General features: G+C 41.3%; 2 protein-coding genes across 3 annotated transcripts in view; both read right to left on the bottom strand.

Annotated features, from left to right (window-relative positions):
* The window catches only part of LOC116323207 (chemokine-like protein TAFA-2), an 88,045-nt gene extending 78,112 nt beyond the window's left edge, over positions 1-9,933 (bottom strand). The window contains exon 1 of the mRNA XM_031743482.2: positions 9,484-9,933. The gene's annotated coding sequence lies outside the window, so the exon portion shown is untranslated. The remainder of the gene's footprint in view (positions 1-9,483) is intronic.
* A 673-nt stretch (positions 9,934-10,606) lies between these two features.
* Positions 10,607-24,064, bottom strand: part of etv6 (ETS variant transcription factor 6) — a 31,050-nt gene continuing 17,592 nt past the window's right edge. For both annotated transcript variants that reach the window (XM_031743462.2, XM_031743463.2), the window contains exons 3-8: positions 19,860-20,024; positions 16,627-16,761; positions 13,237-13,857; positions 12,949-13,091; positions 11,357-11,457; positions 10,607-11,227 (exon numbers count right to left, since the gene is read on the bottom strand). In XM_031743462.2, the coding sequence (XP_031599322.1) occupies positions 11,125-11,227; positions 11,357-11,457; positions 12,949-13,091; positions 13,237-13,857; positions 16,627-16,761; positions 19,860-20,024 (1,268 nt within the window). In that variant the 3' untranslated portion in view covers positions 10,607-11,124. The remainder of the gene's footprint in view (positions 11,228-11,356; positions 11,458-12,948; positions 13,092-13,236; positions 13,858-16,626; positions 16,762-19,859; positions 20,025-24,064) is intronic.

The following is a 24,064-nucleotide window of genomic DNA, read 5'->3' as shown; positions in this document are numbered from 1 at the left end:
GGATTTTAAAATTGACAATTTATATTTGCATTTAAAGTTATGAAATATGATTCAATAAACATGTTTGTGGTTGTTACAGTAAAAATTATAATTTTTTGTACTCAGATTTTATGTTTTTTTGTCTGATTTTAGATCAAGTTTTGAGGGAGCCCTGCTGAATCTGGGAGGTTGCGATGCAGTGATACAGACTCCTGAACTTGCACTATGGTGTTTTGTTTGAAAGAGACCGAGACATAAGGTATGTCAAAATGAAAACATACCTGTAAATTCAGACATGTGAGGTTGTGCTGAAAAGGATGATACATAACAAGTAAATAGTTTTTAAAGGTAAAATGGTTAAAAAAGTGGTTAAAAATGGCCAATTATCCCCTGGACCCCAGAGGGTTAAACATTTTCTTTAAAGTAACACAATAGTTACTTTTCAAGTAATTAATTACTTTTAGAATCTTGTAACTCATTTACTAACTCAGTTACTTTTTTGAAGAAGTAACTAGTAACTATAGTTAATTACTTTTTCAAAGTAACTTGCCCATCACTGGTTAGGTTGAAGCCATATTTAGTCTTTTGCTAATCGTACTGTCATGAAGTAACATTTAACATGCTAACTGATGCCTGTAGACTCTGAGATGTAATTCTTGGAATTTTTACAATTTCTTTGAGCATTGCAAGGTGTGATGTTGAGTTGAATTTGCTGGGACAGTCCACTCCTGGGAAGACCGGTAAGCAGCGTGGAATGAAACACTAGTAATCCAGGGTTTGAACCCTTTTTTGGCATCAGTAGTCAGCTTGTCATTTTAATCAGGCAACTTACATGTTAAATGACATTTTTAAGCAGTTTAATTTTAGTTTGGTCGACTCTGAGATAATCCCTCCCTTTGAAATGTTACAAACACAATTGGAGAGAGAGATCCTACAGGTGGATGCCAGGGTGGTGTAGGGCTTTGGCAGGCAGGAATGCATAGGAAGTAATGGGAAATCTTGCAGCTTAAATGGACCACCAAATTGCAAGGGTGTGTTTGGTACAGGGTGTAAGGAGAGGAAGTTGTGCTGCATGGGCAGTTGAAGTTGCTAGCCTGAACTAGCTCGCAGGGACCGCTCAATTTAAGTTTATTCATTTTATACTGAAAAAAAGAAAGAAAAGAATTTGTTCCATTTTTTCGTTTGCCTAATTGTTTTGGGCCCTTAGATTTTATTTGACAATGTGTTCGTACATGCATGCAGTTAATAATTGTATCATTTCATATAAATTTGAGTTTGTCATTTTTTAATAGTTAACTTTGTATTTGCACCCACAAGTTGTCACTTATTAAAGAGTGACTCATTACATCTCTTTGTCACAGGTCTGTATTGTAATACAATGTTCCATTGCATAATTAGCCTTACCATTACTTTTCCAGTAATGGTACACATTAGCATTTGCATGTACAGATATCTGACAAACCAAATTATACTGTTATCCTTGCTCTTAACTGACTGCTTCATCAAAATCTGACAGTTAAAAACTGCTTGCCATAAGATAAATTCTGGTCTTTTACAGTATTTTTGACAGCACTTCCATGATGTAACATGTTATCTGTCATTTAAGTTAACCTTCCGGTCTCTTAATTCTTTGTACAGATTGGCATGTCTGTTAGCAAACTGGTTGTGTTTCTCTGTTGATCTGTGGAGCCTTTAAACATCTTTTACAGATGGGGCTTGTGGTTTCTGAGTGCTTTCTCGTCACTGTTGACTGTCTGCTTTTTCTAATCCACAACCTGATAAAACCTAAAGATACTCTTTATAAGGGTTCAAAAATGATTTAATATCATAAAACATAGGCTGGTCTCTGGTCATATTAGATGTCTTCAGCTATAAATGTCACAGATGAGCTGGCAGCTGTGAAGTTCAACCTCTCTGTTCTTCTATTTATTATTGTGTCTGCATACTAAAATGTAGCTATGCCATCAAAACATGACACACTGGAACAAAAACTGCTGCCATCACAGTGTTGTAATATTCATACAATGTTTTGCCATGTAACTACACTGATATCCAAAAACTTTGAAAAATACATCAGCGAGCTGTGCTTTTGCACTGGTTGACATTTTCTTTCATTATTGTGTGGCTGCTTTATTTTTAGAAGGAATGATTATTCATATTACTCATTTTAAATAGATGTATGAAAATAATTTGCTGCTGTTGTTCAGTCGTTTTTAACAGTGCAATAACTTGTAATTGCAGAAAAAGAATAAGATGCTTTTTGTTCAGGAGTCTTTATTTCCTGTCTGTGAAGCCTGGACGTGTTCCCCATCGACTGTAGAGTTAGCACAAAGACTGAAAAACAGAGATTTTAAAAAAATGTGCGAGGTGAAACTTCAGGTAAATCTAGTGTAGCCACATTTTAATGTGTAATGATAATATAGCATAACTACAGTTAAAATCTTATCGTAATATAAACATTAGGCAATTTGACAGTTGTGCTAAAATCTAGCTAGCAGCTAAATATTTAACTAGCCTAGCTTAGCAGAGTTGTACTAACTCCTAGTCTTTAGTGAGTGACGTTAACTTAAGCCAAATACTTAAATCTCACTCTAAGTCTATACATGTATTGTTTAACAATGTATTTATTAGGTGACCTTGTTAGTTTCTTTTTAAAAGAAATTCAAGGACTTAAAAACTTATATTAGGTACAGTTTGGCAAACCCTTAAAAAGCTAAACCATTATATAACTGGTTGTATAGATCATCAGACAATCCTCACAGACAATCACAGCAGCCTGCTGTTGGAAGACATTCAGGTAAATATAAGAAATCAATAACTGAGGTAGACTTTAAAGATAGCAGGCTCACAGCAAACAACCTTTTGAAGTATACCCATCACATCAGCTTTATTTAATTTTTGCAATAAAGTTTCAAATCCATCTACAAGCTGTAACAAATACCAGCAGCTCAACGTTTCTCAAGCCGGCGCTCTCTTGTGGATTGCCGTAACAGCTTCAAAAAGAGGCATGAGACATAAGAACATGTATAGATTGGACAAAGAGAAAAAGCGAAAGCAGCAGATTTCACTCTGTAGACGACGCAGCAGATTGACGCAGGAGGAGAAGACTTTGACCTTGGTCTCGACCTGAACAAACTGTAATGAGTTCTGAACTTTCTGCCTCAGCTCAGTATTGTTGTGGTTTTCAGAGTGCTGAGAGCTGGCAAACAGGATATTGAGCCCCAGATGGGCTTTGGCTCACATCATGAAAGTACTGGAGGCCCACAGCTCTGCACATGCCATCAGCCATCGAAATGAAACGGAGGGAAGGGGATGGGTGGAGGAGATGTGAGAAGGGCGAGGCAAGAAGTTTTTCTGCTGTCGAAAATATGAGTTGGTGTGTTTGTTTGGAGGCTTTCGGAGGCTGGAGTTATCCTGTGTGACGGGCGCGTGTTTAGAAGCCACTGGGCCACACAGAAAGCAACACTAGGACGCTGCTGAAGAGATAAAACAGCCACATGGGGGGAATCCTGGACACAGACCAGTGGATACCCGTTTTTCCCTCAACATCCTTTTTGTCGCTCTCACCCTTCTTGCGTCTCTCCGTCTTTTTTTCCTCCTCTGCATGAAATAGGATCACATTTAACTGGAGGAGGACTCTTCCGTGTGGAGGAGGAGGAGGACAGCGTGGAACGATGAAAACCTGGCTCTTCCAGCAAAGGAACACTCAGGGATGGATTGAGAGGGAAAAAACATTCAAAGCGTATGATGCAGAGGAAGTACAGGAAAAACCTGATTTCAGCAGCTGTAACAGATCGGTTTGTTTCCATCGTATTCCCAATCTTGGAATGTTTTTGTAGGACTTTGAAAGTATTTTTGAATCGTGGGTTTGTGGTTATTTTTCCTACACTTCAGGGAATTCCAGACATACCAGAGAATATCACATTTTATAATTTATAGATCCAGAACCAACATTCAAAGTCAGAGCAGGTGGTGTAGATTGTCTATAAAGTGTAGCTATTCTGTTTGACTTGTCTGAAATCAACAGTAAAGTTAGCAGTCAGTTAAATTATCTGTTACGTCTTCATTTAGTGTCACCACAATACCAAAATCAGATACATGCATATATATTCAAAGCAAAAGCATGAAAATGAATAGAACACCTTTAAGGAATACTGGGGGAAGGACTGAGTCAGAAGTACTCTGTCAGTGTCAAACCAAGGCAGCGAAATATAAAGAACAGGTGTAAGATCGCGAACAGGTACCCACAGCATTTATGAGGGACGAGGAAAGTAACGAATACCAGCTCAGGGACGTGGACTGAAAGTGAACTGATCATTTGAGAACTGCATGTTCTGGAAATTTAAAGTAAATGTGGAAATTACATGATCACAAAAAACATGTTTGTTTTTTTTGTCTGAATATATTTGAGTGGAAGGAAATGACTGGGACTAGGATGAGATCATCCATGACTTAGAAATGACATGGAATAGAGTTGGTGGTAGGTTTTAAATTCCTAACAAGATTAGAAAATTCTTTTCAATTAAAACAGTATTTATAGCATTGCTGATTCTCCTGGTCTTGATTTGCATATGACCATATTTACCTTATTGGTAAAACTGCCAAAAATTAAAAATTAAAAAAAGATTAAGCTAAACTGAACTTCTGTCATTGCTGTTAACCTTTCCATTAAACATAAAACGCATTCATTTGAATAAATATTTGAGAGGGCAAATCATAAGAAATCTATCACTTAAATAAAAAGATTTTTTTCACAATAATGTACTAATAAAAAGAGGAATACAGTACTGTTTGATGGCAGAGTAAGAGGATGATGGCGTTCTCTTATATCATACAACACAGCACTTTGAAAAAGAGCACAGTCCTAACAACTTATTAGACCACCACCCAGCGTGAGGACTTCGCCACAGCTGCCCCAAATTTACAGTATTTTTTTTAACCAGGTATTGAATTTCACTGATTACAGAAATGCCCATAAACATCTGTAAAAAGACGGGTGTGCGAACGTGAAGCTCCCATTTTTTTATAGTTTTGCCCATCCTTACTCGGCTATTTTAAGTATAATAACTGAGTTAGCTTATTTATTACTGTAGTTATACTTTTTTGTAGGTTCGATTTGTTTTGATCATAGTTTTTTTTTTTTTTTTTATGTAACAGGTCATTTCCAAAATAGTTTTTATGCATCTGTAATGGTGAATCCACCAGTATACACAAGCTCTTTAATAGTTGTGATAATTTTAATTGTAAATATATCATTATTATTTTGATCCATGAATTTTCAAATTTACCATTAACATAGAAGCCCAATGCGCCAGCTCCAATTTGAGTATAAAAACGTTTGCTATTTGTTAAATAAATAACAGTATCATTTCTAGTGTTAAACAAGTTTTTGACAGATTTCTAAAATATTTGTGTTTTCTTGCTTTATGTCAGGTGGTCGAATAAATTTGTTAATGAATCTATTATGACTGACCTTCAAGTAACCATTTATAACCTCTAGTTGTATATTTATATGGGCCTCTGTGATTTTATTTGTAACAAAGACTCCAATCACAAATTGTATCCATCTATTCTTACAACTTTCCACATTAACACAAATTGCTCCACTGGTGTGTAATTTCCCACTCCTTATCATTACATTGTAATGCTTTGCTGTGAATCACAGCTACCAGACCCAAAATCATTTTTTATGTTTCTGTAATGTTTGGAAGGTTTACTGCTGCAGAAGCCTTTAGCCGGATACTTGAAGCCCAGATGGGGAAAACAGCCCAGTTGGCAGCAGGTTGATGTTATTACATAGAAAAGAAAAAAATGATTAATTTGATTAGGACATTTCAATATATATGTCATAGATATAGGAAACAATACCGGTGTGATGAACACAAATAGAGCCACTTTTAAAATGCATAGTAAATAATAAGATCACTCAGTTAATATACTCACAGGATGGACAACACTGTAAAAAAATAGAATTTAAAAAAAAGAGGAAAATGTGACGGCACATTACCTGTTGTTGTTACAGAAGAGTAGGCATTTCTGTAAATGGTTAAATTCAATCACTGCCTTCATTACCAAAAATGTTGTCAATTTATCATTTTCTACTTCATGCTTTGCCTCAAGAAGCTGAACTTTTTTGCCATATTTTCATTGTAAAACATGGCAGCGAGAGTGAGGTTTTAAACAATGTCACCAGTTGTGACAATTTTTTCCCCCTTTTTTTTGAGTGCACATGTGGATTTTCCTCTTACAGTCAGGCATCCGGGTTAGGCTGCCCATCAATCAGCCCCGTGATTGACAGGCAGCCTGTTCAGGGTGGATGTCAGCTGGGATCGGCTCCTGGTAATGAATCACTTTTCTTATACGCTACTACCTGATCAAGATGGATCTTCGTCACCAAACACTGGGCCAGCTTCCTACTCTATAACACAGTGAACATCCTTTTCAAATGAATGCTTATTGTTCAGAAACACAATGAAAAAAAACACTGACAAATCTGTGTAATTAACATTTACGCTGAAGGATCTGAACCAGCACCATCAGGTAGTTCAGAAACCAGCACTGAATATTCAAAGTGGTGAAAGGAAATATGGGAAATAAAGGAAGTGGAAGAAGCAAAGTGAGAAAAGAATCTAATCAGAAGGAGAAGACCGAGGTCAGAGCAGGAAATATATCGGAACCTTTAGCTGCTTTCATATCCTTTCTGCAGAGCTCCTGTTTATTCAGCGGCTGGTGAATTTGTTTTAGTTCAGATGAAACAGAGAGAGAGGAGAGCGAGCTGCACATCAAATAGAATGAGAAAGGGAGTGAGGAGGGGGGAGAGAAAAAGCCTCTCGCTTCCTACTTACATCAAACAACCGCACAGCGGGTGCCAATCAGCTGCCGATATTTTACACAAATTCCAATCGTTTTCTGTTGAGGAGAGCGCAAAGTCGAGTATCAAGGAGCCGCAGCAGAGCACCTGACCTCCTCTGAGGTCTTTCATTTAAGGGATGAGGTGGATCAAAAAAAAAAAAAAAAAAAAAAATCCCACAGCAGTTTGCATACAGGTGTCATCCGAGACATTCAAAAGAGTCTCTGTACAAGTGCGAGAAAGTCTCATCTCAAAGGTTTTATTTTATAGAAATAGTCATTGCAAAGAGTCTAACAGGGGGGTCAATAGCCTGCCTCACAGGCATGAGGTATATAGTCAAAAAATGATTTTATGAATGAATCAGGTGCACATCACTCTGAAAGAGGCCTGCAGGATCTTGGAGCTGAGGATTTTCTTGGATTTTATTACGTTGGTATGACTTCTAATCAGGACATCTTCCATCATGGTGCACTTGATTTGTGCAGTTCCTGTTTACTTTCTAACTAAAACCCCCACAGAAAAAGAAGTTTCCAGGTTAATTCAGAGACAGCCCCCGCCTCCCGCTGATGCTTGTGTGTTGCCCGTCACAGCTGTTCGGCGGCAGTGCTGGGTCGGCCTGGTTGGCGAGGAGCAGCGGACCATGAAGCTTCAGTGTCACTGCTTCGGATCAACGGCCAGGCAGAGCCAGGACGAGGTTGCGTGACCTGCCCCTAAAAGGTGACACTGGCCCATCCGCCGGTGCTGGCCAGGCAGCCGGCACCAGTTCGCCCAGCTGGACCGAGGGAGGGGGCCCGGTTTGACCTGAGCCAGGCGAGCTTAGAGCCATTAAAGCTCATCGTTCACGCCGGAGGAGCTGCTGCTAATGCTTCCAGCTAATTGCGGACTGCCGGGGCTGCCAGTTCTTTTTCTGAGGGGAAGTAGAGTTTGGCTGATAAAAAAAAAAAAAAAAGTCGCTATTAGTTGCCAGATGATGTCATAGTGTGGTTTGCTCCAGCCCCGCGCTCTGTGCTGAGACACAGCAGTGGTGGAAGAGGGAGTCTGACCCCTTTATTCAGTACACTCACATAAAAATATTCAAAGCAAATACCCCGAGTGAAAGGAAACGAGACAGAAGACTCAGTCTACGTGTTCCACTTAGACTGAACTACTTCATATACTGTGTTTGTTCAGATCAGTGGTTCCCAACTTAACTCTCTTGACATGGAAAACAAACAGTTTTTCTGTAAGGGGCCACATCAGAAAGAAAAGATCTCAAAAGGTCATCGTGTTTATGTTAAATTGGAATATGAAAAGTAGCAGCAGCCATATTTGAAAACATAGTTTCTTTGACAACAATGGTTTGACTCAAACATTTCATGTATTTGAGTTTGTAGTTACTTGGATTTGTGTACTTTTATGTGGATCTGTAGCTCATTTTTTAATCTATCAATCCTATCCAGCAGGGATTGTGAAGAGTGGCTGGTATTAGATATGGAAACATGAAGCTGCTGACAGTAACTGGAGCTTTAGCGTTGTTTCATGTAGCGTTTTTAAAGCCAAACGTTGTAATTGGATAAAGGTCGAGAGAGAGGTGGAGTGGCAAGTTTTCCGGACATGTGATGTCTAAATAAAGGTCGAGGGGATGGGGAAGGCAAGACGAGGAAGACGGCACTGAAGGAGGGCTCCACACTAATTTAAAGGTAGTTTAGCTCATCATGAGGAGAGCTATTTAACCTTTGGAAGCATTTTAAACCCATTTCAATAAAAAAAAAAATTTTTTTTAAAAAGTGAGTTGGATTGTGGGATCCCATCATTTTGGAAATACAGTCACAAAAACATCAATGAACGGGTGAAATTCTGCTGTTTATGCAAGCTTTCTGAAAAATATTTTTTTTTAAATGTGCTCCTAAATGTTGTTTTTACATCAGGCCAGTGTGGGCTTAGACTCCATCTCATCAGGATTTATTCCTCTGGTTCCTGATTCACTTTGGAAATGAAAACCTTGTGGCAGCAGTGGACGGGGAGCCCATGTGAACCTCCAGCCACTGTGTCACACGATTTCATCATCACAGGATTCATTTGCTCCTGGTGAAACCACGTTAGCCTCAGAACAGGAGGTCAAGCTGATAAAATGAGTCCACTCACATCTGTCATCGCACCTCTATCGTCTTATTTCCATACAAAGTTTCTTACTTGCACTAAAATCAGAGCACACAAGCATGACCCCAGGTTCAGAATCATCTGGTCCAGACTCCAGTGCAGACTACCGTTTATTGACTGAGTGAAGCTAGACTGTCACCTCTGCCTGCTGCTCTACACTGTACTGTATATCCAGGACTCCCAGTGAGGCGGCATTGATTTGAGGGAGTGAAATTAACTGAATTGATTGCAGAGTTCAGCGGCAGTGACTGACAATGAGAAAACTGCACTTCCTAAAGCCTGACTCTTGTACTTTCTTTTTCAGGAGTTACTGCAATTAAAACAACAACAAAAAATAGATCCAAATTTATTTTCTGGTTATTAGGGGGGCAATGCAAATATGACTAATTTTAATGGGGAGAGGCTCGATTGGACAAATGCGACACTTGAGTGATTTTTACGCGCTGACCGGCGGGGAAAGTCTTCCCGCCACCCACCCAAAGAGGGCCGTGAATGACCGCTTGCATGGCTCTTACCTGTAGTTGTCCCACTCCCTTCCCGCACCTTAACGCCCTGTTAAACCATTGGTGAGGCTACTGGTGTTACAATCCAGTGACGTCCCTGTGCTCTGGAGACATTTGCGTCCTGGGTGAAAAAAAACAAATAAAAAAAAAAAAAGCCCGGGAGTGGTGGCTTTTCTTGCCCCTCCGGATGAACTCGAACAGGCTTATTGCTCTCGATTATTCGTCTTTTTAAAAGAGCGGCGATGGCACCTCATCCACCACAGAGGTGAGTCTCCTGAATCCAAACCCTTTGTTTTAATCCCGATAGTCCACAAACCCGACGAAAGCCTGCTCAGCTGTGTCTTATTAGGTTCAAATGGGTCCTGTTGTGCGCATTAGGCGGGTGATAGTCACCCGCGATATCAGCTCGCACTCTTCAGATAGCGTGAGGTGGATCCCATTAGTCACTTCAGCCCACAGTCTTTGCTCAGCCGCGTCTCCTCGCAGTCTGACAGCTCCGCTCCGTGCGCACTAACTTTTATGGAGACTCCAGAGCGCACGGCGCGCATCCGCTACCTCTGCTGGTAGCGTTACAGTAATCGGATTACCGCTATTGACGTAAACGGCACAATTAACCCCGCCAAAAGAATGGATGATCATTTAAAATGGCATTTTTAAAGCTGAAAACAATGACACGAATGGGGGGACCCACAACACGCGTGTTTCATAATTCATAAAGGCGAGGTTCAAAACTGCTGTAATTATATGTTAGGAGACAGAAAGTGAGAAGAATGTGAGACTGTGATCCAAAAGTAGTGCAAGGAGTGAAGCAGGAACTATCAATGATGACTAATCAGTGATTGGTTGCTTTCGTTACTACACATCGTGCCAGTTCATCAATAACGCCAATGAAAAGCTAGAGATTCTCAGGCACGTGCCACCTGTCCGCCCCCTATTTAACCTTGTGCACTTAAAAACACAGAAAACAGCCTTTAGGCGTTTGTTCCACTCGCTGAAGTGTTGAACTGCTGCAGACATCCATCCACATGCCGAAGCTTCCGACAGCAAAAGTTGTCCACTACTGCCATCATGTGGATATGTGATGTACTCCACTTACAAACACACCCCGAGAGAAATCACATAATACGAGCACATCTCTGATCAAAAAGTTTATTCCATGGTGAAAACATTCCGGTCACACACACACACACACACACACACACACACACACACAAATTTCTTTCTTTCTTTCTTTTTTTTCTTTTTGTTTTTTAGAAACAGCAAAATTCCTTTGTATAATGCATGTGAGGAGACAAAAACGATCAAACAAAAGTGACATAAGCACAAAGTGATTGGCTTTTGCAGCTCGAAAAGAGAAGGAAACACTTAGAGGAGAGACCTTTCAGTTCAGTCCATCCGAAAGATCCAAAAACACCCGATGCTGTTTTTTTTTTTTTTTTTCCCCCAGGTTAATATCATCCTAAGGCCATGTTCGGAAAGACTGCATTTCATGCCTCTACCTGTAGGAATGACACCACTGAACACCTGTGCACTCTTTAATTTCAATGTTGATTTTTCAAGCTGCTTCTGAAAGGCATCAGCGGCTGTAGTAGTAGTAATAGTAGAAGTAGTAGTAGTAGTAAGCAGTTTATGGACTCGCTTTCCCAGAGTTCCTCAGCATTCCTCTTTGATGTAGATTTGTTCGTCTGTGTCGGACTCCAGGTGCTCCAGCCTGTCCGTCTGTCCGTTCATTATCTCGTCAGGGGTTTTCATGAATCTGTGGCACAGACGAGGCAACGAGTTCATCAAATCATTCAAAATCCTGTTTTATTTTGTTTTATTGATGACTGAAAAAGTAAATAACTGTTTGGAGCAGCGAGACAAGTTTGAAAAGAAGATGATGTACCTGAACAGAAGCCTTTGGCCAGGCTCTTTCCTGATAATGTTCAGTTTGTAGTAGTGTCTCAGTGCTCGCGACATCTTCTCGTACGTCATATTGGTCCTGTTCTGTAAGAGTTAAATCAACACGAGTGTCATGAGTAACGCTGTCAGTGTGACAGTGAGGAGACCTGACCTTAATTTAAGAGCAACATTTTTTTTGGCCACTTGGTGTCAGTAAAAGTCCACAAAAGCTGAAAAGACCACTATATAGCAAAGACCCCGTGTTTGCTGTATAGTGTGCTTCAAATTTTCTAAATTTAATGTTTCAGCAAATAATTATTAATTTACACAACCAGCAGGCAGGAGGTAGGAGATACACAACCAAACAAGAGGCCAAAAAACAGCATACAACTGAGGGGCACTGGAATCCCCATCATCCAGAACATCAACCCATCAAAAGATGACAACAAGTGAAAGTAACAGTTAACTCATCATCATTTTTGTACGCATGATACCTTTGATACTTTACGTAGTTGTGGTTTCAGTGTCAGAGCTCAATATATTTTTGGAACATTTTTCAGTCACAGTGTTTGTCTTTGTGTGATGACGCCTGCTCTTTGGAGCTAACTTATAGACACGTGTTGCTAACCGGTCTTGCATTAGCTAAAAGCTTGTCCTGCACTGCAGAGCTGGGGCGCTCTACAGCAGGATCACATTTGCCCAAGCACACATTCATCCTAATTGTTGGCCAAAATTAACAAAACAAAAGTAGTGTTTTATCACAAATACTGGTGTTAATCTTCTAATGTTGTGTTTTTACTCAGAACATAAAAGCACAAGCTGCACGACTCTAGCACTGCATCCGCATCACTTATTGTGGTAAAGACAGAGTTGAGCGTGAAAGGGAGGTTGTTGAGTTACAGGTTGAGCTACATTCCTGCCACTCTGACTGGAAGAAGAAGATCACAGAGGAAATGATCTTTCTCGGACTAGATCCTCTACTCCTCCCCTTCGAAGGGAGCCCGCTGAGGCGGTTCCTGAATCTGACTAGGACCTGAACACTTCCAGGTGGGGTGTTTAAGACACGTCCTACTAGGAGGGCACCATAGATGAGATCCAGGACACCGTGGAGAGATTGGCTCTCAATGGTGTAACTCAACTGAATCGCTGACATCACCAATTTACTTCATCGCAAAGGCTGGCTAACACACAGCTAGTGTCCTTACAGCTAAGACAGATGAAACACTAAATCCATCAGTGTGTCTGTGTTTACTGCTGTATTTCACTGAACGTTACATCTCGTCTCTTTAAACATCCTATCAGCATTTCTACCAGAGTGATGAAAAGAAGCATCTGTGGTGCCAGGAAACGTTTGTTAGGACTATAAAACTGAAACAAGTCGACAAAATTGTCGGGAAAAACCCCCCAAAAACAAAAGTTCAGTATTCAGTGAAAGTGGTTAATTAATCAAGTCTGTCCTGATGTTTTATAAGAAAAAATGAGTTAGTGCAGCTTTATGGTTGGAGGAATGACGATAAAAAGTCCCTTCTGTTGTGCTGCTCTGTTATATACACTGTACATAATCACTGAACACCTAGAGCCCGTGTGTGCATGTACCTTGTGATTCCCCCAGAGCCTGGCCAGGCCGTTGGGGTCCATGATGCGGAAGACTTTGTTCTCCGGATCCTCCCAGCGGATGTAGTTCTCGTACCTGCTGTCTGAAAGGAGCTGGTAGACGTAGTCCCACAGCAGCCTGCAGTCTGCCAGAACCCAACAGGGAAAAGATTGAGTGAGCTGCTATCAGTTTGTGGTTCTTTGAAAAAGTTCTCGTGCAAAGTTTCTGCCACCTGACAGATGCCACCTCACGCAGCTTTGATCCTCGGCTCCATCGCCACTAAATCTTACCTGCTATCCGCCCGATGGGCATCTGCTGCTCCTCTGGAGGAGACACGGGCATGATGACGTGGTTCCTGTAGAGCGCCTCCTCCTGCTGCTGCTGCAGTAACTGCTGCTGTTGCTGCTGCTGCTGCTGTTGGTGCTGCTGGGCTAGCTGATGATGGTGTCCGTGGACTTTCCCTTCACGGCCGTTCTCCAGCGTCACCTGAGACAGGGGTCCCCCGCGGTTGTGCCTGAAGTCCATGCCAGCAGCCCCGCCGCTCCTGTTTGGACTGAGGAGCAAAGGGTTCATAATGGCGCTGGGCATGAGTTGGATGACGCGAGGAGGACCTGCCTCCTGGCCCCCAGGGCTGCCTGGACAGGGGGCTTCTCTGGGTGTAGCGCAGCGCCCGTTGGGTGCAGCCGGGGACACCGACAACGGGTACATTTCCTCCGGCAGGTGGTGATTGCTGTCGGGCAGCTGGGAGAAGGTTTGCAGGGAGTCCTCATTGGCGGGGCGAGGGTGGTTCGGCTCGGTGGGAGATCGTCGTGGGGCCGGGTGGTGCGGCGAGCGGGAGCGGTGCCGCAGTTCGATGGTTGGTGGATGCTGGGGGATGGGTTCTGTACCACGTGGTCCCCGTCGTACCGTTTCTGAGAGCACAGTTTACAGAGTGTAATAAATGTGTAAACCCAGAACAGTCTCCTATAACGTAAAGCTGGAAATTCATCAGGATACGGCAGGAAATTCTATTTTGAATATTCTACATGTTGCTCGATTAATTTACACAAAGGAGAATAATCAAGAATCTGAATCTCAACACCAAATCTTTCATTTCCCTGGAGCCAGCAGGTTTATATAACTCCCAGTGTTTACCTTACAGGTGTGCCAGCACCAAACTAAACACTGCTCTTTATTTGAGGCCAGCAGTCACTAAGCAGAGAGACACACAAACCACAAAATGTGACACTTGGACTTAATCTGGTCTCAAAGACGACAACATCCCTCTCAGAGTCTCAACTCACTATCAATATTAAAATCTTTCATAACTTGTACTGACTTAAGGGCCGTGATACTGGCTTATATTAAAATGTGAATGTTCTGATGCTATTGTTCGTGTGCATGCCCAGCTTGGGTTTCACCAGAAACAAACAGTAGTATGAAGAGAACATTTAGATTGCAAAGCATGAAATTCTTTTCATATTTTTATAGTCCTGTAACTTGTTTCCTGGTGCTGTGATTTATCAGCACAGTCAGCTACAAGGTGCTGATCACGAGCTTCACACAAATCAGAAAACAAAAAACACTAGATGTCACTAATATTCTACTTTTTGCCTAGTGTTTTTACTTTTGAGGCATTTTGGCGAAAAACCTGTTGCCACAACTCATACTCCTGTTGTTCTTTGAATTTTGCTCTGATTTTCAAATATCTCCGGTGGAACCTGAGACAAGGAAGACGGCTGCAGAAAGCAGCCAATCATTCAGCCTGCTGTAGCTTGTGGTGTGCTTTATTGTTGAAATAAAGCTGCATTTCCTTGTAGAGCAGGTTTTACTGTCAACATTTGAAGTCTGCAAAGTTACCGCTCCATTCCATCTCATTGTTGGTGTGTCACATTTCCTCAGATCAGAGCCAGAAAACAGTCTCAGGTATTCCACTCGAACATGATTATTACTTCCTTGTTTTCAGCAAAGCAGAGTGTTGAGTAAAAGCCGGCGCGTCGTAGAGGACAAAGGCAGACATAATCTGTAGCATAATAATTCGAAGATATTTTCATTCAGATCCAGTCTTGTTTTGTTTCACAGTGTCGCCTTTTTAAGGAAAGAAACTTTTTGCAATAATTGTGTTATTGGTTTAATGACGGGACACAGAAATATGATTTATTTTTTAAAAAGCATATCATGGAGCCAAAGATGCATTACTTATAATAATGTCAGCGCTGTTTGCAACAAACTGTTACTCTTTTAAGATAATATGCACTTTATTTTTTCCCAGAGCTGGGAAATTTCTTAGATACACGGCTGGAAAGTCAAACAACGGCAGAATGCTCTTTGTTCGACTCTCATAAGCAGCTTCATTCGAAACTTCGAAAGTGGTTGTTGCTGTTAAAGAAGGTCTTATCTCAGTTACTTGGTTTAAGAGTTCATCTGCTCTATCCAGCCCACACACAGTGATATTACTCAGTGTTCAACGAAGATGTGAAAAGTACAACTGTTAGTTCAGTCAAAAACATTTGATTTGTTATCACAGCAAAACAAATGAGTTACAATCACAGTTCCATTGTAACTATTTATTCTTATTGTGGCAGCAAAGTTTAGGAAGTCACCTTTTCCTAAATTAGTGTAAAGACAATTTTACATTAACCTATATTAATCCAACCTTTATCAGGAAAACATCATTTAAAAATCTCTAAAACAACAGCTTGTAGTTATGTTAAGATTTTGTTAAGATGCTGTTGTGACAAATTGGGCTCTTTCACAACTATCTTGCATTAATTACAGTGGTAATGTAGCTGCTGTTGATCTCATGCTGGAAACATCACCTCAACAGCTTAGTTGTACAAGACAGACTAGTTTTTGTGTTATTACCCAAACATGAAACTAAGTGTCTGACAGGGGAAAGAGACATTTTTGGGAACAGTTTAATCATTAGTTGCTATTTTTTTGTACGTGTAATTGTCATTAGCATCGGCACTATTTTAAGCTTTAAAGAGCAAAAGAATGACTATATTTATGTTTCTCTCTGGGTATCAGACATGCATGTTAGATTGACTGTGATTCTAAACTTTTCACAGGTGTGAATGTGAGCATGAATAGTCTCTGCGTTAGCCCTGCTACAGACTGGCAATAGCGCACCCCAGCGCTCAGACAACTGGGATAGTCCAGCCGCACCACAACTCTGAATTGGATGAGAGTAAAATGTATGGATATTAAATTCAATTTGACTTTCTGTATTTTATACTTCTAGTCTTGACACTGACAATGACTGTAAGGGTGCTCGGAAATCACTTATTTATATAAAACATGTACATAAATTGTACCTACATGAATTGTGTTAAGTTAATTGGATACTTTATACCCATTTCAGCAGCTAGCTATTTATGCATTCCATCATATTTCATATTCTCTAATTTTTCATATCACATGACAGTTTGGGCTCAAGCATCACCATCTATCATGACATCTGACATCTTTATACAATAAAACTCTGAAAATGCAGCACATCAGCTCCATATTGGAATTATGTTGTGCATTGTCCCTTGTAAATAAATAAAGAATAATTTTGCTTACTATTAGCAAAACAAAAAGAAAGGTAATGCAGACAAGCTGCTGTAATGGGAATGCATCAATGTTTTTTTTTTACTTTTTCAAAAGCATGTGATGTATGCATGAACAGGGGGTAGGGGAGTGTTTACTGGACTGACCTTCGAGCTTCAGGTGCTGCACAGCGCTTTCGGGCAGCGAATGGAAGGAGTTCCCAGGGAAGTAAGCAGACGGATAAAATACATGAGACTTCCTCTGCTTCAGGATATGTTGCAGCAGCTCGTACAGGACATCCCCTGCAGAGATGCAAAGGTCAGAGGTTACCATGCGTCTCCTGGTAGCCGCTTTACGCCTGCATAATAGGTGAAATTAGCATTGGCATCACAGACTCAAGTTCCACTTCTTCTTCTCCTCTCTGCTTTCCAGGCAGTGTGGAACATGAGCAATAATGGAATAAATTTAGAGAGGTGCTTCTACGATACAGCAGCCTTGCACTTTGTTTGTTCCTAGAAAAACGTTTTCCTCGATATTCAACACCTTGCCCCGATGACCCAGAGGGTATAGAATTGTAAGTTCCCTATCGGGTGACCCTACCCAGTCAGTTTCCTCTTACAGAAGTATTTTTTCTTCCACAGAGCAGATAAAACATTACAATGCAGTTATTAGCTTAGTCAAATGAGAAGCACATTTAGTTTCACAAGAGAAACTCTCTCCAAGGGGGGAGCAAAAAAAACGAGCTTGGATTTGTTAAACAAGAAAATGTGCTCGACAAGTCCAAATACCTACAGTGCATACAGCGTCAGGACATCTAGGAGATAACAACAACTATGTGTTGACAAAAGTAAATGAGCCATAGGTCTATATGACCCCGGTGTCCTCCTTTAAGTGGTTATATTGCAGTGGCGACACCAGGCACAAAGCTCGAGCAGGAAGTTCACTGAATGATTTACAGCTGTTTTTCTTGCCCGAACACCAACGGCAACAGCTCCGCTCCTGGCGCGCCAAAATATTTACACTGTTAACAAATGAGCACAGGTACAGTGGATGTCATTCTAGCAGAGGACTGCCTTCACACACACTATCTCAAAGGCTTTGTGAAAGACTTGCCATAACAAGGAAATGATTCTCATAAAGGAAGTGATGGTGAACACGCATGCACAAACAAACACACACACACCCCTTTCAGTTCTCACTTTCTGGTTCTGTGGCACCGACTTACACCGTGGGGAAAATTCCTGCTTCCTGGTGTTTGCTTTAATTCTGTATTTAATATGCTGCTTTAAAACCAGAGCATTAGCATTCTGTCTAAAAACTACAAACTGTACACGATGAAAGACAAATACCAGCAAACTAAAGAAAGTGCAAAAAGTGTTAGGGGTAAGCGATAACATTTTCCAACTGCTACCATTACAACTGGTGACTGCACATATTTCTGCAGAGATGTGCGAGGGCAGGAAATCGCCTATTTGTGGTTTAAACTGCATAAAAGGCAGTTCATTAAACCATTAAAATAACAAAAATCATCCAAAAAGCAAACTAGAAATTGCCCAACTGTCTTGCCATCTTACATTTTGTCAGAGCGGAATCCTGGAGCACTATCTTTAGTGTTTCAGGTTTCCCAATAGGTGTTTTCAAGTCCAAACATGTCACTGCAATGGTAACAGGTTATAACATTCCAGGAAAAAAAAACTCAGGCTATTATTTTAATGTTCTATTCTTAGAGCTTCTACAAAAGAGAAATACGCAGAGAGCAGGGACTGATGGGAACAGCACCCTTATAGTCACGCGAAGGAGGAAATGGATACTTCACTAGCCAAAAAATGTGCTCTGTTCCCTAAACTGACGTTTACAGTGAGAGCACGACTGAACAACCACTTGTACAGAAATATGATCAGTCTTATCGCTGTGTGTGTGTGTGTGTGTGTGTGTGTGTGTGTGTGTGTGTGTGTGTGTGTGTGTGTGTGTGTGAAGCTCCCGAAACCTGAAACCATCCAACACCACGACCACAGCGTCGCATAAGAAAAGGAAGAAAAAAATGCAAAACCTGTAATGATGATGAATCTTATTTTCCATGTATTTCCCAGACCTCGATTTCTCGACAGGATGTGAACATTTTGCATAGTGCTGAAACATCCTGATACGAGCCCGACAGCAGCTGTCAGCTGGTTCTCATCCCTCTATAACCAGAGCCACTGACAACATTCAATATCCTTTAAAAGGAATCGGGGGATGTATATACTCCGAACAGAGCAACTGTTACTTAAACCAACTTATTTAGACGTGACTCAGCTGATCAATATTATAATTTATACAGAGTGGATGACACTACCAAACCCACTGATATACAGATCCCTAAAAGGAAAAATGTAGAAAAAGAACAAACAAATTAATAAATGAAACTTTTATATTTGTCCAAATGAATTACCTGCATTTAATTATTTATTAATTTAACAATTTAACTGAATGAATTTAACTATTATTAACAATATCTTTTAAAATTGCAAGCCTGCTCATCATCCTGACCCAAATCACACATCGCTTACTTCATCCTTGAGCGATTGAGTAAAATTTCCAACTCTGTCAGGGGAAAACACTTACTGTTGTTTTATTTTTATGCGCCTGGCCGCTGGCGTTGCCGGGGTGACAGTTGAGGTTGCCTTGTACTTCCTGATCAACCGTCTCCTACTTCCTCCCCTCCAGCAGCTTTGCTGTAACAGCTGCCTCCCTCCACTGTCACCTCGCCCTGCTACCATCCATCCCCTGCTCCAGCTGACTTTATTCCTCTGCCAATACGAGAGCTTTGTTTGTCTGCGTTTTTGTCACCAGGATTATGCAAAAACTAGCAGGCTGAATTTCATGAAACTTGGAGGAGATGTGTAACAACCCTCTTCCACCTCGCTGTGTGAAACAGGGCATCGACCTTGGCAGAGGACGTGCTCTTAAAGCGTCCTCTTAGGTGATTTTCTTAAAAGGATGTAATGATCTATGCAGTAGCATCACTTTTCATATACAATTATCTTTACTGTCGGTTTGAATTGCAAACCAGGGTCGATCGAGCCAAACACTGCAAAACTACATTTCATCATGTTCATTGACTACTCGTTTGTAGTCATTTTTCCTATTTTGTGATCCGAAGTGTCAGTATTTTTGTCTAACAAAAGCATAGTCTCATGTTTTTCTGCACTTAGTCCAGTGTTTCCATCATCTAGGATCGCTCTTTCTTCCCAATCCCTGTTTCCAGAGTGAGTCCTGCTCTAGTTGGAGCACACAAATATCTAATGGAATCTATCTAAGTGACTCATTTGTTAAACACTTCACTGATGTTTCCAGTTTTCCGAGCTTAGACTGCACCTCAAAACGGAAAAAAAATAAAAGCGTGTAGAAAGAGAGGTACCAGAGTGAGGGGATCGGTAGCGGAAGTCCTCCTTGGTCAGCAGCAGCAGGGCTTTGCCATTCATCTGGAAAGAACCGCTGGTGATCGGGCGCAGGGCAAACTCCTTCTCAGCCCATCGTAGCCACTGGGCCACGTCGTCCCTGCTCCAAAAGACTGGCTGCAGACCTGGAGGTGGAAAAAAAAGACAAAGGATTAGGTAAAGAAATAAAATGGAGGTGAACGGAAGAAAACAAAGATGAGTTCAGTGACGAAGCAGCATAAGGATGTGGGTGGTGATGGTGGTGGTGGTGAGGGGTGGGGGTGGGGGGAAGAAAGTAGGAAAGGCAGGAAGGAAAGGAGGGGGGAAGGGGAGACAGGGTTAGGGAGGAAAGGAGGAGGGGAAGGAGGGGGATAGGAAGGAAGGAGGCAGAGGCACTAAAAAGGATATTGAGGAAGTGGAGATAAAAGCCAAAAGGAGGGAGTGATTACGGGAACGGCAGTGGAGATAAAGAAAAAAAGATGAAGGAGGAGACCATCAGAAAGGGAGAGGAGGTTAGAATAAAAGATTAGAAGACGATAGGTTAAGGGGGAGAATACAGAATGACTCAGGGATGGAAAAAAAAAAGGTAGGAAGGGAAGAGCAGAAAGACTGTCAGACTTATTTTATTTGATCTGTTCTGATCTGTCCTGCTCTTTGCTCTCCGAACTCCAGACAGGCACATCAGAGGACAGACAGTTTATTAGTTTGTGTATAAAAGGACAAGGACACATGGAGGGAAAAGAGCAGGGGAAACAGGAATGGCAGTATCTGTTTTCCTTCCTCCTCACTTGCAAATGTTTCTTTCACTGCCGTGGGAAGAGGAGTAAAACTTCTGCATCTTTACCGATGAAGAAAGATGAGAGAAGACTGCAGAAATGTAAAATATCTGACCGAAAGCTCGGCCTCACTTGAAAGCTGTACAGAGTTATTTGATTTTTAACATCATAACTGCTGCAGAGGTAGCGCTAACTTTACTGGAGCTAAACGTCTGCTGGGAGCTTTTCTTGTGGTTGCAACTTAGCCTTTAGATTGCTAAACAAAGAAACCCGGTGAAAATATAACTGAGACTATATAGAAAAGATGAATATTTCTGTAGTTTGTGCTATTGTAGGACTTACTTTGCTTGCCTAGAAAACAGATGTATGCTTCCAGCTACAAGCAGCAACTACCAAAGCATAGCTAGCTTCAAAAAGCTCAAGAAGAGGCTAAATTAAAAAGCAAACAGCGTCTTGCTTAAATGTTTTCATTAAAAAGTCTGAATTTTACTGTAAGAAATAAAGTAATTATATGGAAATTTGCTTCTTTTTTTTTAACCACCTAGGTAAGGATAAAGCGCTAGCTAGCAAAATGATAAAAAAAATACATACTGAAATTGAACTATTTCATCTTATAGGTTACTTAATGCTTTTACAAATCTTTGTCAGTACTGCTAACTTCCAATACTGCTAAGCCTCATAAATTCTCTCGCTGCCTATTCCATCACACTCAAGAAGCGGGTAAGTTTAAAGCCAATAAGCAAAAAAGTAAAAGGTTATATGTCCAACTTAAACGACTACCAACCACTGCAGCTGAAGCTAATGAGAAACTATTTTGGGAGCTGTTCCTCTAACAGTCTTAGGAAATCCAGACTCGAGATATTAGAAATATTTCTAGAAAATACACCAATTGACCAAATTCCCAGAAATATCATCTACATAGGCAAACAACAGTAGCTTATTCCAATATGCTTTGCTGTGTTATTGAGATTCAATCAAGTGTTATCACAGTAAATTAACACCAGTTTCTGAGTACTGAGGCTGATTTAGCCTCTGTGATTATTTTTAAGACACATAACAGGACGCACACAAACTGACCCATATTTATTTCAGTGGACACAGATCCTGCCACCTCATATCATTTTCTACTGTTGGTGTAACCCAGTGAGCTACTGTATGACTCAGGCTCGCCTCTTCTCTTTCACAAGGATAGAAACACACAAACACAGACTTTCAACACTGTCCGATCAGAACATCCATGACACCCACACAGAGCAGAACTACTCATTTCTTACATCACACTTATCACCCAGCCTCAAACACTTCCTCCGGGAGTTGGACAGCTGTTATCTTGGGCCGCCAATGTCATTGTCACACAAGTAATAGGAACCTAGTGCTCACTTTCAGCCAGCCACCCCCGCCCCACTTTAGCTCCCCCCCGCCTGTCAAACAAAGGAAGTTTTCACAGAGAGCAATCAATATAAAATGAAACCCTGTCTAGATTGTCAGCTTCCTATTTCTTGCCTTCCCTTCTAGACCTCTGTATTCAGATAGTGGCACAAGCACCATGATAAGGCCCGGGAAGGCCTAGGTTATCTGAAGCACTGCGCACAGCCTGTCAAGCTCTGACCCTCAGCTTGTCAACAGGCATCCCACGAAAGTGTCAGGGAATGGGATACAGGTGTTTCACAAACACAGGAACTAGTGGTGGGCAGATAAGGAACTGTATTTCTTATGCTTACTTACTTGGTCTCTGCATTTTTCATAGGAGCCGCTTCTTGGCCCACAGCAGGAATCTTAGCGAGGCTACATTTCCTATTGCCTGAAGTAAGTGTGACAATGAATATGTCACTTTCGTCCTTTGAAGCTGATGTAAAATGCTATCATATCTTCCCGCTGTAGCTTATTTAAATTACTGTTAGTAATGGATAAAATGGAGCTAGAATCCACTAAAAACGACTATGTCATGGAGTTTGTATCAATAATGAAGCAGACTGCCATCCGCATTGCATACACCAGCTGTAAGTTTGTCCCTCGTGGCTGGCTTGTGAGAGCAGTGAAGCCGAGGCGGGCAGCAGTGCAGCCAAGGTCACGAGGTCATGGCTGTGGTATGCTCTCTCCAGGGCCGGAGAGAGGTGCTGCTCTGCCAAAACCCCTCCGAGATCCGGTCTGCCGGCCTCAGCCATCTGCACAGAGCCCAAAGGAGGAAGCAGCAAAGGGAGCAGAAGGGAGGAGAAGACGGAAGAAGGGGGCCCAAATACACGCATCCCACAACGCACTTTGCCAGGAAGCAATCCAGCGTGGGCTCTGTTTCAGCACAGGAAACTTCCTGCGGTAAGGTTAGAGAGCAATGCCGGGAGGCTTATTAACAGACAGCAGCAACATGGAGAAAAAAAAGGGAGAGTGGAAACAGAAAGGAAAGAGCAGAGAGAACAGCAGTGGATTGTTTGTGAAAAGGTGACGAGGAAAAAAAAAACGTAAGGCAGATCGGATAAAACTACAGAAACAAGAGGACTAAACAAAGACATAAGAGAAGAAGGCCAAGCAAACAGGAAACAGATACGATGCAGTTAATGAGAAGGAGCTCGCAGAGCAGGACATCATAGTCTTTCCTAAAGTCATATGCATGCTCTACGTTGCTCTGAGGATGTACGGTCATGGTCAGACTAAAAAGGTCCTTACAACAGGTTGGTGACAAGCTTCAAACTGTGTGCATTTTACAGCACGATGGAGCACCATGTTACAAAGCAAAAGTGATCAGCAAGTAGCTCAGAGATGATCAAACTAACATTTGGATACACGGCCAGGAAGCTCCCCGAGATCCAAATTGGATTAACAATCTATAACCAATCCTTAAAGAGCAAAGGATGAGCAGAAGCCTACAAACTGATCAGCTTAGAACACAAAAAAAGTAGCCATCGACTGGGATTTGGCCCAGAAGCTAAAATCCAGAATGCCACACAGAGTGTGAGAAGCTATGAAGAAGAAGTCTCCACACCATACATACTGGATAGGTTTATTTGCCAATAAAGGTCTTTGAAACCGATCAATCAATATCATAAAATGTATAAGAAATAATATCAACTAAAGCAGCAAAGTGTATGATATGTATATCAAAGAGAAGGCAATAAGTATCATAACTGTATTAAACAGAGCAGTACAGGCCAAGCCAAAATGACTTCATAAGAAAATTGGGACATGAATGAAAGGTGAGCCAAACAATTCATTAATCGAGTCTTACTTGAGATGTTTTTAACTGTACCAGATTCTGGTTTAGTTTTCCAAAGCTCCTCCGAGCTGCTGATCATTCACAGTCATCACTGTCTCTCATGTTTCTGTCTTCTATGGTTACTGAATTGACAAAAGAACACTTTGATGTTTTTTCAACATGGATAATTTCTGATTCACATTCAAGTTTCATTTTCAGGATC

This window comes from Oreochromis aureus, linkage group 17, assembly GCF_013358895.1.
Source record: "Oreochromis aureus strain Israel breed Guangdong linkage group 17, ZZ_aureus, whole genome shotgun sequence".
Classification (NCBI taxonomy): domain Eukaryota; kingdom Metazoa; phylum Chordata; class Actinopteri; order Cichliformes; family Cichlidae; genus Oreochromis; species Oreochromis aureus.
The sequence above is the reverse complement of the archived record's forward strand: the minus strand, read 5'-3'. Positions and strand labels throughout refer to the sequence as shown.